General features: G+C 42.4%; 1 protein-coding gene and 1 pseudogene across 3 annotated transcripts in view; both read left to right on the top strand.

The window, feature by feature from the left end:
* The window catches only part of RACGAP1 (Rac GTPase activating protein 1), a 46,548-nt gene extending 32,498 nt beyond the window's left edge, over positions 1 to 14,050 (top strand). For all 3 annotated transcript variants that reach the window (XM_006168181.3, XM_006168182.3, XM_027768153.1), the window contains exons 8-17: positions 311 to 428; positions 775 to 905; positions 1,835 to 1,999; positions 5,768 to 5,863; positions 5,952 to 6,150; positions 10,419 to 10,524; positions 10,685 to 10,817; positions 10,933 to 11,068; positions 12,833 to 12,941; positions 13,747 to 14,050. In XM_006168181.3, the coding sequence (XP_006168243.1) occupies positions 311 to 428; positions 775 to 905; positions 1,835 to 1,999; positions 5,768 to 5,863; positions 5,952 to 6,150; positions 10,419 to 10,524; positions 10,685 to 10,817; positions 10,933 to 11,068; positions 12,833 to 12,941; positions 13,747 to 13,822 (1,269 nt within the window). In that variant the 3' untranslated portion in view covers positions 13,823 to 14,050. The remainder of the gene's footprint in view (positions 1 to 310; positions 429 to 774; positions 906 to 1,834; positions 2,000 to 5,767; positions 5,864 to 5,951; positions 6,151 to 10,418; positions 10,525 to 10,684; positions 10,818 to 10,932; positions 11,069 to 12,832; positions 12,942 to 13,746) is intronic.
* A 2,118-nt stretch (positions 14,051 to 16,168) lies between these two features.
* On the top strand, positions 16,169 to 16,873 carry LOC114006092 (translation machinery-associated protein 7 pseudogene; annotated as a pseudogene).
* The last annotated feature ends 599 nt before the right edge of the window (positions 16,874 to 17,472 follow it).

Below are 17,472 nucleotides of genomic sequence, written 5' to 3' on the forward strand. Positions count from 1 at the left end.
TAGGGAAAGTTAAGATTTTTTTTTTTTTGAGAGATTTTTGCTATAGGGCATGTGTGCTTGCCAGAGAGACAGAAAGTGAGAAATCACCTTCCAGGGAAGGATGGTCACACCACAATCTCTTCTCCATTCTCTTCTCGGGATTGTGGGCACACCATGCACATGCACCTGGTGTGAATTTTAAGCTGCTGGGTCTGGGACTTGAACTGTGGTCAACTATGTGGGAGTCTAGTGATGTAACCACTGCACCATCTGCTAGTCCTAGGCAAATTAAATTCTTTATGGTCTTTCTTCATTACTACTTTTGTTGCAGGGGAATGAATCCATAGTTGCAAAAACTACAGTGACTGTTCCCAATGATGGTGGGCCCATCGAAGCTGTGTCCACTATTGAGACTGTGCCATATTGGACCAGGAGCCGAAGGAAAACAGGTGTGTTGGGTTTGTGACTAAGTGGCTCGTTTAAAACAACTGCTCAAACTTGGGAGAGTTGGTTTCTCAGGACCTCCTCAGAGAGGAATTGGATGTATTGGATAGTTTCTTACTGCTGCTTCCTAAGTACTAGAGAACTATTTGTGTTGTTCTTTATCTTTAGGTTGCTAGCCTACCACTAGTGAATAACTTGAGTTTTCTTGAAAGTTTTTGGTATAGCCATTGAATTGATACTTGCTTCAGATATGGTTACAGGGTACTGTTTATCAATTATACTAAAATTGGGGCTAAAATTCAAAGGAACAAAATACTTAAGACACAAAGCTTAAAGTTGCTTGATTTCTAGGTGTTTTACAACCTTGGAACAGTGACTCCACTCTGAGCAGCAAGCAGGTGGAACCGAAACCTGAGACTGACAGTTCAGGCACACCTCAGAATAATGGAGGGATGCGTCTGCATGACTTTGTCTCTAAGACGGTAAATCTGAGATTGCTCCTTTTTGTTGGGGACACATTTAATTTTTTAATTGTGAAAGTAATATGTAGTAGGAACAAATTGAAATAAATTTTGAATTTCTTTCTTCTTTCCAATCCTACTCTGGTTACAGAAGGTGTGTATCTTTCCATTCTGTGAATACTATTAAAGAAAGCAACTTTTCAGAAGTGATCATTAAACTTTTGGTGATAATGTGTTTACATTTTATGCTTGAGTATAGCACCTTAGATTTTTTTTTTTGGAGAGGTTTTTTGCTATAGGGCACGTGCGCTCACCAGAAAGACAGAGACAGAGAGATAGAAAGCGAGAAATCACCCCCCAGAGGGGACGACCACGCCGCAATTCTTTCTCCTCCATTCTCCTCTCGGGATCTTGGGCATGCACGCACATGCGCCCGGCGTGAGTTTAAGCCACTGGGTCCGGGATGCGAACTGCAGTCAACTATGTGGGAGTCCAGCAACATAGCCATTATGCTAACTGCTGATCCCTAGAACCTTAGATTTTCAAAATGTTTGAACTTCGTCCCATTTTATTTCCTCATAAAAACCCAAGCAAACTGAGACTCAGGAATTAATTGACTTGTTTGAGCCACATGATCTTAAGTGGAAGATTTAATATTCATATTTTCTGACTCCTTGTCAACACATTTTCTTCACTATTACACACTGCTGCCTCCCAGCTGAGTAACGTTTGTTGTGCAAGTTATTTAACTTCTTTTTGCTTCTGTTATTTTAAAATGCGTAAAGCAAAACTTGCCTTATACAATTTTTGTGAGAATTATGTAAGTAAATACTTACGTAAAGAGCTTACAAAGTTGTTTGGCAAATACTAAGTACTCAGTAAATGTTGGTTGATGATAATAATTTTCTACTTCATACTGCTCTGTTCCTTCTGTCCTGTTTTGCCTTCAGGTTATTAAACCCGAATCCTGTGTTCCATGTGGAAAGCGGATAAAATTTGGCAAGCTGTCTCTGAAGTGTCGAGACTGTCGTGTTGTCTCTCATCCAGAATGTCGGGACCGATGTCCCCTTCCCTGCATTCCTACCCTGTTAGGAACACCTGTCAAGATTGGAGAGGTATGACTTATGGGAGTCATCATTGTGTTGTGCTTATTTAATGTTTCAAAGGCTTAATATAAGTTTTTGTCTTGTTGTTTTTTTATTGCCAGGAGGCAAATGTGCTCGCCAGAGAGAAAGGGAGAAAGCAGTGCCCCTGCCCCACTGGGTGCATTCAAATCCCAGTCCCTTTTCCATCCCTCTGAGATTTTGAGCACTTATGCCTAGTGTGTGTGTGTTTTTGTTTTGCATTCACATCACAATCCCTTCTCTATCCCTCTAAGACTTTGAGCACTTAAGCCTAGTGTGTGTGTGTTTTATTTTTGTTTGTTTTTTGTTTTTTTGGGGTTTTGGGGAGGTTTTTGCTATAGGGCACGTGTACTCGCCAGAAAGACAGAGAGACAGAGATAGAAAGTGAGAAATCACCCCCAGGGGGAATGGTCACGTCGCAATCCCTTCTCCTCCATTCTCCTCTCGGGATCTTGGGCACACACGCACACGCGCCGGTCGTGAGTTTAAGTCACCGGGTCCGGGACTCGAACCACGGTTGACTACATGGGAGTTCAGTGACGTAGCCATTACGCTAACTGCTGGTCCCGAGGTTTTAATTTTTTTTCTTAAGAGAGATTTTACTATAGGGTACGTGCCAAAAAGAGACAGACAATAAGCAAGAAATCACCTCCCAGGGGCATTGCCATGCTACAGTCCCTCTCTCCTTCATTCTCCTCTTACGGTCATGGGCATACATGTACATGCACCTGGCATGTTTTAAGTTGCTGAGTCCTGGACTTGAACCGTGGTCGACTATATGGGAGTCCAGCGACATAACCATTACTCCATCTGCTGGTCCCGTGCCTGGCATGAGTTTTAGACCGCCATGCCTGGGACTCAAACCACCATCGACTACATGGGAATCCAGCAATGTAACCATTATGTCATTTGCTGACCCCCCTACCCCCTCAGTGTGTTTTTCAAGCTTGTGGGGACTGGGATTCGAGCTATACAGTCAGCAGTGTGGGATACGTCTCCTTTAACCACTAAACCACATGTCATATCAGTTTTTGTTCTCAAATTAATGATGCCAGATATATTTCCTTTCATAAATAATGTATAGAAATTGTAAAATGTTGGGGTCAGCAGTTGTTATAGTGGTTAAGGTGTTAGACTCCCACATGACTGACCATAGTTTGAGTTCCAGACTCATGGCTTGAGCCTCATACCAGGTGCATGTGCATGTGTGCTCAAAATCCCAAGACAACAATGGAGAAGGGATTGTAGTATGGCCATCCCTTCTGGTGAGTGCTTTCTCACTTTCTGTCTCTCTGTCTCTCCAGCGAGTGCATGTAACCTATAGCAAAAATCTCAAAAAACAAATTGTAAAATGTTAATTTGCAAGAGTACTATTTGGGTTTGTCTAATTACTTTTTCTAAATCAAGCTCCTCTTCCCTTCCTGCCATTCCTCCTACCTGTGTCTACTTCTCACTTCCCTTCCTTTCTTTCCCTCCTCCTCCTATTGCTATTTCAGAAAATTTCAGACATACACAGAAGTAGAGAGATTGGTATAACTAACCCCTGATTCTTCTCGCTTGCCTTCTGTAATTACTAACTCATGCTCTATTTTTGATTGATCAATGCCTTCATCTCTTCCTCCTGACCTTATCGAGTGGATATTTTGAAGTAAATCCTAGTCATCGTATAATTTCATCTGTGAATATTATTTCTCTTTTGTTAGAGATATTCCATGGTAGGTTCTGAACGTTAGGTTGCTTATTTCTTTTCTTTACTTTTTTTTTTTTTTAAGAATTATTTTTATTTAACTTGATTTCTTTATTTTAATTTGACCAGAGAGGAGCAGAGTGAGAGCAAGAGAGAGAAAGTAAAGGAGCAAGCTGCCAGGTCCGGGACTCAAACCACAGTCGGTCATGTGGGAGTCCAGCACACTTTACCACCACCATGCCACCTGCTTGCCCCTAGGTGGCTTATTTCTAAAAATCAATTAAATCCTTTAAGATTTATTGGGGGCCAGCAGGTGGTGTGGTTGTTAAGGGTACTGGCCTCCTCCCACATGGCCAACCAGTTGGAGTTTCAGACCTGGCGGCTTGCTTTCACATGGCTGCAACCAGTTGGAGTTCCAGACCTGGCAGCTTGCTTTCTCACTTTCCCTTTCTTTCTTTGTCCCTCTCTAGTCAAATGAAAATAAATAAATAGAGTTAAAAATAATTCTTAAAAAAATCATTTATTGTAAATCAACATTAGTAAGAATCAAACAAATTGACTATGATGCCACCTACCTACCAACAAATCAAATGTTATTGTTCCCTAAATGTAAGAGTTCTTATCCAAGCATATTACATATATTTGTTTAAACAAATATTCTATATTCTGATAGAGAACCATGGAGTTATCTGCTATAGGTAGGGGATGTGGGTAGACACACAGATGTTACCCTGTTACTCATCTATCATGATCAACCGTGAGGTGTTTTGAATACTTTTTTTTTTTTTTAAACTAAGAATAATTAAATTGTAAAAGAATTTTTCTTTTTTAGAATAATAAATTCGTTTATGTTAAAGGTCATACTGGGCCAGCTCCATGGCCTGGCGGTTAAGGCACCTGATCCCACGTGGCCAACTCTGTGGTTTGTTTGAGTCTCAGACCTGGTGACTTGAAAAACATGTTTAGCTCAAATGCATGCATTCCCAGAATCCAACATTGCAGAGGAATGGAGAAGGGATTGTGATGTGACCATTGCCTATGGAGGGTGCTTTTGTCCTCTTCCTCTTCCTTTGTCTGTCTCTCGTGAGCATACATGCCTTCTTGGGAGGCGAGAGTCTTATTAGCACTTGCTTTCTACTGCCCTTAAACAGAAGAGAAGGAGGTGATTATAGCTGATGGTCTTATTCCTTATTCTTGCTTGTGTAAGAATATGGTATATGTTGGGACCAGCAGGTGGCATGGTGGTTAAGGTGCTGGACACTCCCTCATGGCCAACTACAGTTTGAGTCCCGGACCTGGCAGCTTGCTTTCTCCCTCTTTTTCTCTCTGTTCAAATTAAAATAAATGAATGAATAAATTAAATTAAACAAATAATTATATATTAAAAAAAGAACGTGGTATTTGTGTGTACTTGTCTGTGTGTGTATATATCACAATCATAACTCAGTCATGGCATAGAGGCACGAAGAATAGTTAAGTATCTGTTGCTTTTTTTTTTTTTGGAGAGGTTTTCGCTATAGGGCACGTGCGCTCGCCAGAAAGACAGGGAGAGACAGACAGAAAGCGAGAAATCACCCCCCAGGGAGGATGGCCATGCCGCAATCCCTTTTCCTCCATTCTCTTCTTGGGATCTTGGGCACGCACGCACACGTGCCCGGCGTGAGTTTAAGCCACCAGGTCCGGGACTTAAACCATGGTCAACTACATGGGAATCCAGCGACATAGCCATTACGCTAACTGTTGGTCCCAGTATCTGTTTTAATATATGCTTGGGAATAGGAACATAAAAGTAGACATGATGTGGGGCCAGCAGGTGGTATGATGGTTGGGGCGCTGGACTCCCACATGGCTGACCATAGTTCAAGTTTCAGATCTAGCAGCTTGCTTTCTCATTCCCCCCGTCTGCCTATAAATTAAAAATAAATAATAATAATACATAAAGATAAATATATTTTTTTTAAAGTACACATGATGTCCCAGCCTGAGTATTCATCTGGAGGGGTTTCTTCACATATGCTTCTTGCCTGTTGGTATAAGTGTTGTGAATAATAGCTTAAAATTTTTCCCCCCAGGGAATGTTGGCAGATTTTGTGTCCCAGACTTCTCCAATGATCCCCTCCATTGTTGTCCACTGTGTAAATGAGATTGAGCAGAGAGGGCTGACTGAGGTAAGGTTCAATCCTAGAAAAGAGTGAGTTTGTTAATTTGTCTTCATAATTAGGAGATTTTTAAATAAAAGTATTCTCTTGATAATAGACAGGCCTGTATAGGATCTCAGGCTGTGACCGGACAGTAAAAGAGTTGAAAGAGAAGTTCCTCAGAGTGAAAACTGTGCCCCTTCTCAGCAAAGTGGATGATATTCACGCCATCTGTAGCCTTCTAAAAGACTTCCTCCGAAACCTCAAAGAGCCCCTCCTGACCTTTCGGCTAAACAAAACCTTTATGGAAGCAGCAGGTAAGGACACACCTTCATACTTGAATGTAAGTTTCACTGGGGTGGGAATTTTTTTCTCTTTGTACCGTTTTATCCCTTGCCTGAAACAGACACTCATAGTTTGAGAGATGAATAGCTACATACTTGTTCTCAGTGCCTCTCCCCACCCTATCTAAACTGTATAGGGTATTACCAATTTTTTGTTGGTGGTGATTTTCTTGGTCAAGTTTTAGGTTGTTCTTTTGAAGCTAAGATCCTCTTTGATTCTTTTTTTTTTTTTTCCTAAAGAATGATTTATTGGGGTCAACAGATGGTATACTGGTTACATGGCTGGGCTCCAACATGGCCAGCCGTAGTTTGAGGCCCAGGCCTAGTGACTTAAAACTCATGTCAGGCATGTGTGCCCAGGATCCCAGCAGGAGAATGGAGGGGAAGGGGTTGCGACATGGCCATCCTCCCTGTGGGCTGAATTCTCATTTTCCCTTTCACTGTCTTTGTCTCTTTCTCCAGAGAGTGCATTTGCTCTAAGGCAAAAGAGAAAGAATTATTGATTGATTGATTGAGAGAGATTTTTTTCTATTGGGTATGTGTGCTTGCCAGGGAGACAGAAAACAAGAAATCACCCAAAGCCAAGGGCCATACCACAAGCCCTTCTTCTCTACTCTCATCTCTGGATTAAGCACACACTCCCATTTTGAGTTTCAAGCTGCCAGGTCCAATCGCAATCCGCCATGTTGGAGTCCAGCGATGTAAACACTATGCTGTCTGCTAGTCCCTCATCTTTGATTCTTTTTCTTCACACTCTATATCTAATCCATTGTCAAATCTTGTTAGCACTCTTTTAAACTAGTATTTTTAATTTGATATTTGTCCAGAATGGTAATAGAAGTACTATTAGCTTTCTTTCTAGTTTTTCTTATAGGGTATGTGTGCTCACGAGAGAGAGAAATCACTCACCTGCGGGGATGGCCATGCTGCAGTTCCTTCTCCAGTCTCCTTGGGGTTTTGGGCATGCATGCATAGGTGCTCGGTGTGAGTTTTAAGCTTCTGGGTCTGGGACTCGAACCATGATCGACTACGTGGGAATCCAGTGATGTAACCATTACACCATCTGCTGGTCCCATCCAGTAGGATTTTTCAAGCCACTGCACCCGGGACTCAATCCATGTAGTCGTCCTTGTGGGATCTAGTGCTTTTAACCTCCTTGCCACCTGCTGGTCTCTATTATTCTTGACACACTCTCACCTTGGAATATTGTAAGAACCTATTAACTGATAGTCTTGTTTCTACTCTTTTCTCCCTTCAATATGATCTTCATTTGGAAGCTAGAATGGGCCTTTTATTTCATTAAATTAATTTAATTTATTTTTAATTGATTTTTGCTATAGGGCATGTACGCTCCCCAGAGAGAGAGACAGAGAGACAAAAAGTGAGAAATCACCCCTTGGGGGGATGACCACACTGTTGTCTCCATTCTCCTATGGGAATTTTGGACACACATGCATATGCCCCCAGTATGATTTTCTTTTCTTTTCTTTTTTTTGAGAGATTTTTGCTATAGGGCATATGTATTTGGCAAAAAGAAAGAGACAGAGAAACAGAAAGCAAGAAATCACTCCCTGGGGGGGGATGGCCAGGATGTAGTCCCTGCTCCTCTATTCTCCTCTCAGGATCTTGAGCACACACACACACATGCGCCTGATGTGAGTTTAAGCCACCAGGTCTAGGACTTGAACTGCGGGTGACTACATGGGAGTTTAGCGACGTAGCCATTACACCACCTGCTAGTCCCGTCCCCAGTATGATTTTCAAACCACTATGGTCAGCCATGTGGGAGTTCAGCGTAACCACTATGCCATCTGCTGGTCCTAAGTGGACCTTTTATCATTTACAGTAGATGATATTCCTTCTGTCCTCAGTATCCTCTAGTGGCTTCCTATCACTTTCATAATAAAATCCACTCTTTTTTTTTTTTTAACTTTTTTTTTTTTTTTTTTTTTTTATTTTTTTTTTTTTTTTTTTTTTAACTTTCTACACTCTCTTGAAATGAATGGTGACAGGGAGTGAGAAGACACCCCCTAAGAGGGGTGGTCACACTGTAATCCATTTTCCTTTTAGGGATTCTTTTTTTTTTTTTTTTTTTAAGTTTTGCTAGAATGTGTGCCTTTGCCAAGAGGGACAGAGGGAAATTGAGAAAGCAACCACCCCCACAGGGGATGGTCATGCTGCAATTCCTCTTCCTTTCTCCTTTCAGGATTTTGCATGCATACACATTTTACATGTTTCTCAAGTCTCTTGGTCTAAGACTCAAACTGTGCAGTTGGCCATGTGGGAGCCAGCTACCTTAATTAACTTCTTCAGCTGGCCTATCCACCATCTTAAGATGGCCTCAAAGTACTGTACATTATTTGGCTCAAACATTTCACTAAGCAACTTTCCTTTCATTCTCTCTTCTCCAGTTAAACTAGAATTCTTACGATTCTTCAAACATATCAAACTTACTCCCCACGTTGAGACTTTCTCATTTACTGTCTCAGCCAGAAATTCTCTTACCCTAGATAGCTGAATGGTTTAGTCCTGTCTTTTCAGGTTTTTCCTCAGTGACTTTGTCCCTGGAAATACCTTTCCTGACTACCTTGTTCCCTGCTTTCTAGCTTCTTGCCTGCCTTTACTTTTCTGTGTGGTTTTTTTTTTTTTTTCCTTAACTTTTATTATTTTTTTTTTTTTGCTATAGAACATGCACGCTTTGTCAGATACAGAGAGAAAGACAGGGAAAAGAGAAAGCACCCTTCAGGGGGGTTGGCCATGCTGCAATCCCTTCTCCTCCATTCTCTTGGCATTTTGGGTACACACACACATGCCCAAAGTGTTTTTCAAGCCCATTGGGTCTGGACTTAGAACCGAATGGCCAGCCATGCGGGATCCAGCTGCCTTAACCTCTATGCCATCTGCTGACCCACCTGCCATCCCTGTCGCCATTCATTTTCTTTATTTTTGTATCACTACTACTTCATATGTATTTAGTGTTTTTTTTAGTTTTTGTTTTTAACTTACTGTAGGTACATGTACTCCCCAGAGAGAGACAGAAAGGAAGAGTTTAATTTAATTTATTTTTACCAGAGAGGGACCAAACAAGAAGGGGAGGGGAAGTAAGAAAGTGAGGTCCAGGACTCAAACCATGGTCAGCCATGTAGGAGTCCAGCACCCTTAAACCACCACACCACCTGCCGGCCCCCCATGTATTTGTTTTTTTACTAACTGCTCTAATAGAATATATATTCTGTGAGATGTACTCTTTTTTTCTCTGTTCTTTTTTTTTTTTTTTTCTTGGAGAGATTTTTGCTATACGGTGCGTGCGCTCGCCAGACTGAGAGAGACATAGAGACAGAAAGCAAGAAATCACCCCCCAGGGGGGATGGTCACGCCGCAATCCCTTCTCCTCCATTCTCCTCTCGGGATCTTGGGCATGCACGGATGCACACACGCCCGGCGTGAGTTTTAAGCCACTGGGTCCGGGACGCGAACCGCGCTCAACCATGTGGGAGTCCAGCGACATGGCGATGTACTCTTGTTTACCTCTTCTCCTTCTTTTTTAAAGAATTATTTAACTTTATTTATTTTATTTTATTTTTTGCTATAGGGTGCGTGTGCTCAACAGAGACAGAGAGCGAGAAATCACCCCCCCAGGGGTGATGGCCATGCCGCAATCCCTTCTCCTCCATTCTCCTCTCGGGATCTTGGGCATGGGTGCATACGGGCCCGGTGTGAGTTTTAAGCCACCAGGTCCAGGACTCAAACCACGGTCGACTACATGGGAGTCCAGCAACATAGCAATTACGCTAACTGCTGGTCCCTATTTCTTTATTTTAATTTGACCAGAGTGGGACAGAGTGAGAGAGAGAAAGTGAGAAAGCAAGTCACCAGGTCTGGGACTTGAACCATGGTCGGCCATGTGGGAGTCCAGCGCCCTTACCCACCATGCCACCTGCCGACCCTCCCAGAATACATTTTTGATCATAGTAGTTAACTGCTGTTCTATGTCAATCCTTCTAGCACATGGGTTGCCAGGTGCTTTCTTAAACTGCCAGGGTCAAATTTTTAAACGTTCTGGCTAATATTGAACTGTTGGCCAGTGTCCTGCTTGTTAATGAAACTAGAGTCTGAAGCAGTCATGAACCTAATCAGAAGTTTCAAAGCTTACTGTATAGATGAGACTTTGTGGTCGATAACTTGGAAGCCCGCTGTCAAGGGGAAGGAATCTAGACCTTGTGCTTTCTTTTCATTTACAGAAATCACAGATGAAGACAACAGCATAGCTGCCATGTACCAGGCTGTGGGTGAACTGCCCCAGGCCAACAGGGACACATTAGCTTTCCTCATGATTCACTTGCAGAGGTGAGTGCAGCAGAAACTTGTTTTAGAGTTTGGGAATATTCCAGGGAGAAGATAATGTGGGTTAGGCAGTGTGAGGAATGAATCGTTTTCTTGTAGAATTTATATTTTGGTCTGCATTTAAGCAGAGGAGCGTCTTCTGATCTAATTCTCTTTTGCTTAGAGTGGCTCAGAGTCCAAGCACTAAAATGGACGTTGCTAATCTGGCTAAAGTCTTTGGGCCTACAATAGTAGCCCATGCTGTGCCCAATCCAGACCCAATGACAATGGTACAGGACATCAAGCGTCAACCTAAGGTAGGTGAGTGTGCTTGTACATGTGTGACAAGCTTGCTTATGTGGTGACATGAGAGAATGATGAGAAGTCAGTCCTGAGCTTTGGAAGTTGGCTAACATATTTGGTGACTTTTAGGTGGTAGAGCGCCTGCTATCATTGCCTCTGGAATATTGGAGTCAGTTCATGATGGTGGAACAAGAGAACATTGACCCCTTACATGTCATCGAAAACTCAAATGCCTTTTCAACACCACAGACACCTGATGTTAAAGGTAAGGCCTCTAAGTTGTGCTTCTTTGGAACTTGATTCCCTGTATATTTTTGGTCAAATGCTTTCTCTTGGCCTTTGCTTAAAATTGTTTGAAATTTGTATTCTTCAATAAAAATTATTTATTTTTTTTTTTTGGAGAGGTTTTTGCTATAGGGCACGTGTGCTCTCCAGACAGACAAGAGAGAGATAGAGAGACAGAAAGCAAGAAATCACCCCCCAGTGGGAATGGCCACACCATAATCCCTTCTCCTCCTCCATTCTCCTCTTGGGATCTTGGGCACGGCATGCACACGCACCCGGCTGAGTTTTAAGCCACCGGGTCCAGGACACGAACTGCGGTTGACTACATGGGAGTCCAACGACATAGCCATTATGATAATTGCTGGTCCCAATAAAAATTAAATTTTTAAAGAAAATCTTGACATGAAAGGAAAACTTGTACAGGAGAGGCAATACTAGTTTAGATATAATTTGTTCTCATTTCATTTAGTATATTATAGAATCTTTTTGTTACTGCATGTGAAGTTTTCAAAAAGTTCATGGGAAAATACGTGTTATGAAAAACTGTATAGATTTCAAATTTGTTTGCATCAAAATAAAGTCATACTTTTGGGTTAGCATGTAGTGTAGTGGTTAAGGTGTTGGACTCCCATGTGGCCAACTATGGTTTGAGTCCCAGACCCAGTGGCTTGAAACTCACACCCGGGGCGGTTGCCTGCATGGCCAAAATCCTAAGAGGAGAGTGGAGGAGAAGGGATTGTGGTGTGGCCATCCCCCCCGGGAGGTGATGCCTCACTTTCTGTCTCTCTGGCAAGTATATGTGCTCTATTGCAAAATCTCTCAAAAATAAAGAAATAAACTCATATTTGAATTCCATTTTTCCACAAACTATTTCAACCCTTTGTATACTCCTAGTTTTATCATTTTTATGGTTGTAAACTAGTTAAATGTGTACTATTATAGCCATTTAAAAACTTTTATAATTATAAATAATGCTGCATCCGACATATGTATTTACCCTTTGTATCTCCTAATGATTTTTAAATTCTCAGTAGTAGGAATCACTGAATTAAAGAGCTTGAACATTTTTATATTTCCTTGATTATATTTTATCCACTTGGTTTCTTTCTTCTTTTTTTTTTTTCTTTTTTCTTTGAGAGGGTTTCGCTATAGAGCGCGTGCGCGCACCAGACAGACAGAGAGAGACATAGAGACAGAAAGCGAGAAATCACCCCCCAGGGGGGATGGTCACGCCACAATCCCTTCTCCTCCACTTTCCTCTCGGGATCTTGGGCACGCACGCACACGCGCCCGGCGTGAGTTCTAAGCCACCGGGTCCGGGGCACGAACCGCGGTCGACTACGTGGGAATCCAGCGACATAGCCATTACACTAACTGCTGGTTCCCAACCCGGCTTGAGTTTTAAGCTGCCTGGTCTGGGGCTTGAACCATAGTCAACTATGTGGGAGTCCAGTGACATAACTACTATGCCATCTGCTGTTCCACCTTAGTTCTATTTCTTAAAAATTATTTATTTAATTTTATCTATTATTTTAAATTTACTATAAGACATGTGCATTCACCAAGGAGGGTTAGAAAGAGAGATTGAAATTGAGAATGTAGAAGAGCAAGCTAGCAAGTATGTGACTCAAACTGCAATTATCCATGTGTGATTCCAGTACCTTAACCACCACCCCAACTCAACTTAAAACTGGCCATCCATGTGCTTTATTTTTCCCCTTATCTTTTAAAAATATGTCTAAAGTGAGTTTACTGGGGCCTGTGACGACTCCTGAACATCAACTTCTCAAGACTCCTTCATCTAGCTCCCTGTCACAGAGAGTTCGCTCCACCCTCACCAAGAACACTCCCAGGTATGCAGTATTGTATTTCTTAGGAAATAAAAGATGATTGCTTTTTAGTCTTCTTTACCATTGTATTAAACCTTATTGAAAGAAAAATCGAGTTATAATTTAATTAGTATTTAGACTCCAGAAGGAAACCTGGACCCATCAGGATCCTCTTTTCTTTTTCTTTTGGTAAAGTTTGCATGTCCTCAGAGGAAGAGGAGAAAGGGACTGGTCATATCATAATCCCTTCTCCTCCATTCTTCCTCCTTTTGGGATTTCAGGCACACCTGCACATGCTCCTAGTATGTTTCCCAAGCCAGTAGGCCTGGGACTCAAACCACACTGTCAGCCATGTGGTATCTGGCTGCCTTAACCACTAGGCCGTGGAGCTAGCCCAAGTCCCCCCCCCACACACACACACACACCTTTTTTAAAAAGAGTTTTTTGCCTCAGGACACACATGCTTACCAGAGAGACAGACAAAGAGAGGGGAAAAAGAAAAATAAATCACCACCTGGGGGAGGTGGCCACAACATAATCCCTTATCCTTCATTCTTCTCCTGCGATCTTGGGCAAGTACACACACGTGCCCAGCATTGAGTTTTCAAGCCACTGGGTCCAGGACTCGAACCACAGTAGGCCATGTGGGAGTCCAGTGATATAACTGCTACGCCATTTTTGGCATCCCAGAATCCTTTCTTTTTCAGGTGATTAAGTGTACCTTATGAAATGGGATTTCTTTTTAGTTGATCGTATCAGTTTAATATAGTTGTTTATTCATCATTATTTGGTAGAATGCCTTTTCAGTTCATTCTCTCTCCCTCTTTAGATTTGGGAGCAAAAGCAAGTCTACTACCAACCTGGGGCGACAAGGCAACTTTTTTGCTTCTCCAATGCTCAAGTGAAGTCATTTGCCTATTTGCCAGCATTTACCAACTGCAAGAAAGGGCACACCTGTACTCTGCTCTGCAGCCTCCTGTACTCATTATTCCTTTTAGCATTCTCCAGGCTTTTAATCAAGTTTAATTGTGCATGAGGGTTTTATTAAAACTATATATATATATATATCTCCCTCCTTCTCAAGTAACATAATAGCAGCTTATGCTGGTCAATGGTGGGAGATCTTTACAGGGATAGAAGAGATAGTATGGAATTTGTTGTGATTCCTTTTAGGACAAGGGGTATCCCTTTGGCTTAAAGCCAAATGCTGCTCATGGAATAGTGGCCTTTCTCTGGTGTCATTTAGAATAATTTCCATGAGACAATGATAGAAACCCTATCTATGGTAAGACTAACTTGTCTCAGGGTGGGAAATGGGCGGGCAGGGTAAAAAAAAGAGGGTTGGACAGAGTATTGATTTAGGATGGCTCCTTCTGAGAAGGCCAACATTCTCCTTCCCCCATTATGAATTGAACTATAACATGGAGCTTTCATAAAATTGGATTAAACTGAGGACGGAACTAGTGATGGGAGTATGCTTAGCTTTAATTTGGATTGATTAGGTCTTAATAATGTTAAGTGGCACAACCATATCAATATGATACTTCAACTTGTATTTATCAATAATTGGTTGCTAGCTGGACTTTGGGTTTGACTGGGGTCAAAGTCAGTTTATTGTTTCAAAGTTGAATGCATTCCATTGCTTGACACTTTTTCCACCTTGTCCAGTGGAGCACCACTTCTAAAGGTCAGTATGTCATCTGTTTGGCATCCCAGCTAACAACTTAGTGTAGGCTGTAAGAGAAGAGTGTTAATATTTCATGTGGCAAGAAAAGCCAGTCATTCTGTCTTTGCACTTTGGATGCTGAAATTTTCCCGTGGAACATAGCCACATCTAGATGAATATGAGTGTTTTCCTCCATTAGAATTATTCACAATGTCTATAAAAATGGTTTTGTTCTATAGAATGTTTCTGACTCATACTGACCCTTGTTTGTAAAACACATTCGGAAGAATATTTGGAAAAAAGTAAATAGTTTTTTCAAAATGAACATAAGATTGATTCTTTTTTTTGTCCTGGGAGGTAATCTTCAGCCTCTTTTAGAAAATATTTTCTTTCCGAAGTGTTTGAATACCATTGTTCATCCCCATTTCCCACTCTCTAGACCTGTCCTAACCTTACCATTACCAGGAGTTTGATTTCTTCATTTCTCATTTACTCTCTTCCTCTGTCCAAACTGGAATCCTAGATTTGTCCTGACTTACCGTTTTGTTTGAAGAAACTACTTTAAACAAAAAAACAAACTTTTTAAACAAGTCTTTAGGAACCAGAATGGTGCAGATTTTAAAAAAATCGCCTTTGACTGGCTGGCTGCCTGGAACATCCTTCACTGCTGGAAGTGACTCTGGAGTGAGCTGGGATGATTAACTGAGGGCACCTGCACTTGGAACTCTGAAGCTGGTGAACAGAATGTATCTGAGATTGAACGTAAACAGTTGCAGGCTTAATATGTAACCGTGGAGAGAGGAGGCAACCTACTGGCTTTTTTCCCAGGAGGGGGCAGCTCTCACAGCAGGGCCCATCTGCCTCAGCAAATTGACAGAAGATGGGTCCCCTGTCCCCTCCCCCACTCCCCTTCACACACGCGCCTACTGGGCTTTATTTTTCTTACTTTGTCCTAGAAGCTACCTCTTTTCTTAGGTTTTTGCAAGCCTGTGTTGGCCTGTCTCCATATTTGCTGTTCTGTAGTGTCTCCCCAAGGTGCATTTTAAGTTACTAATGTAGAGGGAGTAAATGGATTGTAAACGTTAGGGAAGGCAAGACTACCCTATGTGGGAACTGATGGCCCATTAACGAAAAGGAAATGGTCCTGCATGTCAAATGTTGGCAGCCAGTTGCTCAGCTTTTGGGCTAGGCCAAGAGACCTTAGCCACGAAAGTAATTCTGACATCAGCAAAGGGAAATATTTCCTCACCTTGAACTTCTTTACAGTACTTAATATGGAATAGCTTGGCTTTCAAGGGCTTTTTCATTAACTGGACATCTTCGATGTATAAGATCTGTGGAAAGGGAAGGGGTTCTGTGCTTTGGAGTGGCAGTGGCTGGTATCCCTGTCTTTTTGTTCCTAACCTTCCTTTTTTTTTAAAGAGTTTTTTGCCTTAGGGCAGGTGCACTTGCTGGAGGTAGACAGAGACAGGGGAAGTGAGAAATCACCATCCCCCCCCCAGGATGGCCATGTCACAGTCCCTTCTCCTCCATTCTCCTCTTGGGATCTTGGGCATGCACACACATGTGCCTGACATGATTTTCAAGCCATCAAGTCCAGAACTCTAACTGTACTCAACCATGTGAGAGTCTAACAACGGAACTGCTACCCATCTGCTGGCCCCTCCAAACCCTATCTGATGCTGATGCCTCTTACTGTGCCTTTACTATCCCATTTGCTAATAACCAGACTTTTATATTTTAATGCCAGAGGGCATGTGTACTTGTTGGAGAGAAAGCGTCCCCCTCCATGGGGCGTGGTCACATTGCAGTCCCCTCCTCCTTCATTTCTCCAACCCGTCAGGATTTTGAACATGCACAAACACATTTATTAAACTGCTGGCGAGGCTCCATTTCCGGTGGCAGAGTCTGGGAGAAGGTTAGCAGGCGCGATGTCTGGCCGCAAAGGTGGCAAGAAGCCCCTGAAACAGCCCAAGAAGCACACCAAGGAGATGGACGAGGAAGATAAGACTTTCAAGCAGAAGCAAAAAGAGGAGCAGAAGAAGCGCAAGGAGCTAAAAGCGAAGGCGGCGGGGAAGGGCCCCCTTGCCTCAGGTGGAATGAAGAAATCTGGCAAGAAGTAAGGTGCTCCTCGTGTCTGGACCATGGCGACCACCCTTGATTCCTTTCCTATTTAAACATCTGAATTCCCCACCATAGCAGCTACAGCTAGAATGAAGTGTTGTCTTACAACGTGTTGTACCTTTAAGAATAAACTTTTAAAACAACAACAACAAAATAAAATTGCTGGGGCCAGGATTTGAACTGTGGTTAACTGTGTGGTATCTGGTTTTATTTTATTTATTTATTTTTTTGAGGGGTTTTTGCTATAGGGTGCGTGCACTCACCAGACAGAGAGAGAGAGAGACAAAGAGATAGAAAGCGAGAAATCACCCCCCCAGGGGGGATGGTCACGCCGCAGTCCCTTCTCCATTCTCCTCTCGGGATCTTGGGCATGCACACACATGTGCCAGGCGTGAGTTTTAAGCCACCGGGTCTGGGACACGAACTGCAGTTGACTACATGGGAGTCCAGCAACAGCCATTACGCTAACTGCTGGTCCCAGTATCTGGCTTTTTAAACCACTGTGCTATGGGGTTGGTCTAATAACTGGAATTTTTAAATCATGAAATTTTTCTCTGTTCTGCCCAGTCTATGTCAGACTCCTGAGTTTGATGTTTATTTATTTTATTTTTATTTTTTGGAGAGGTTTTTGCTATAGGGTGCATGCGCTCGCCAGAAAGAAAGACACAGAGAGACAGAAAGCTAGAAATCACCCCCAGGGGGGATGGCCATGCTGCAATCCCTTCTCCTCTATTCTCCTCTTGGGATCTCAGGCATGCACACACG

This window comes from Tupaia chinensis, unplaced genomic scaffold (assembly GCF_000334495.1).
Source record: "Tupaia chinensis unplaced genomic scaffold, TupChi_1.0 Scaffold145652_1, whole genome shotgun sequence".
Lineage (NCBI taxonomy): Eukaryota > Metazoa > Chordata > Mammalia > Scandentia > Tupaiidae > Tupaia > Tupaia belangeri.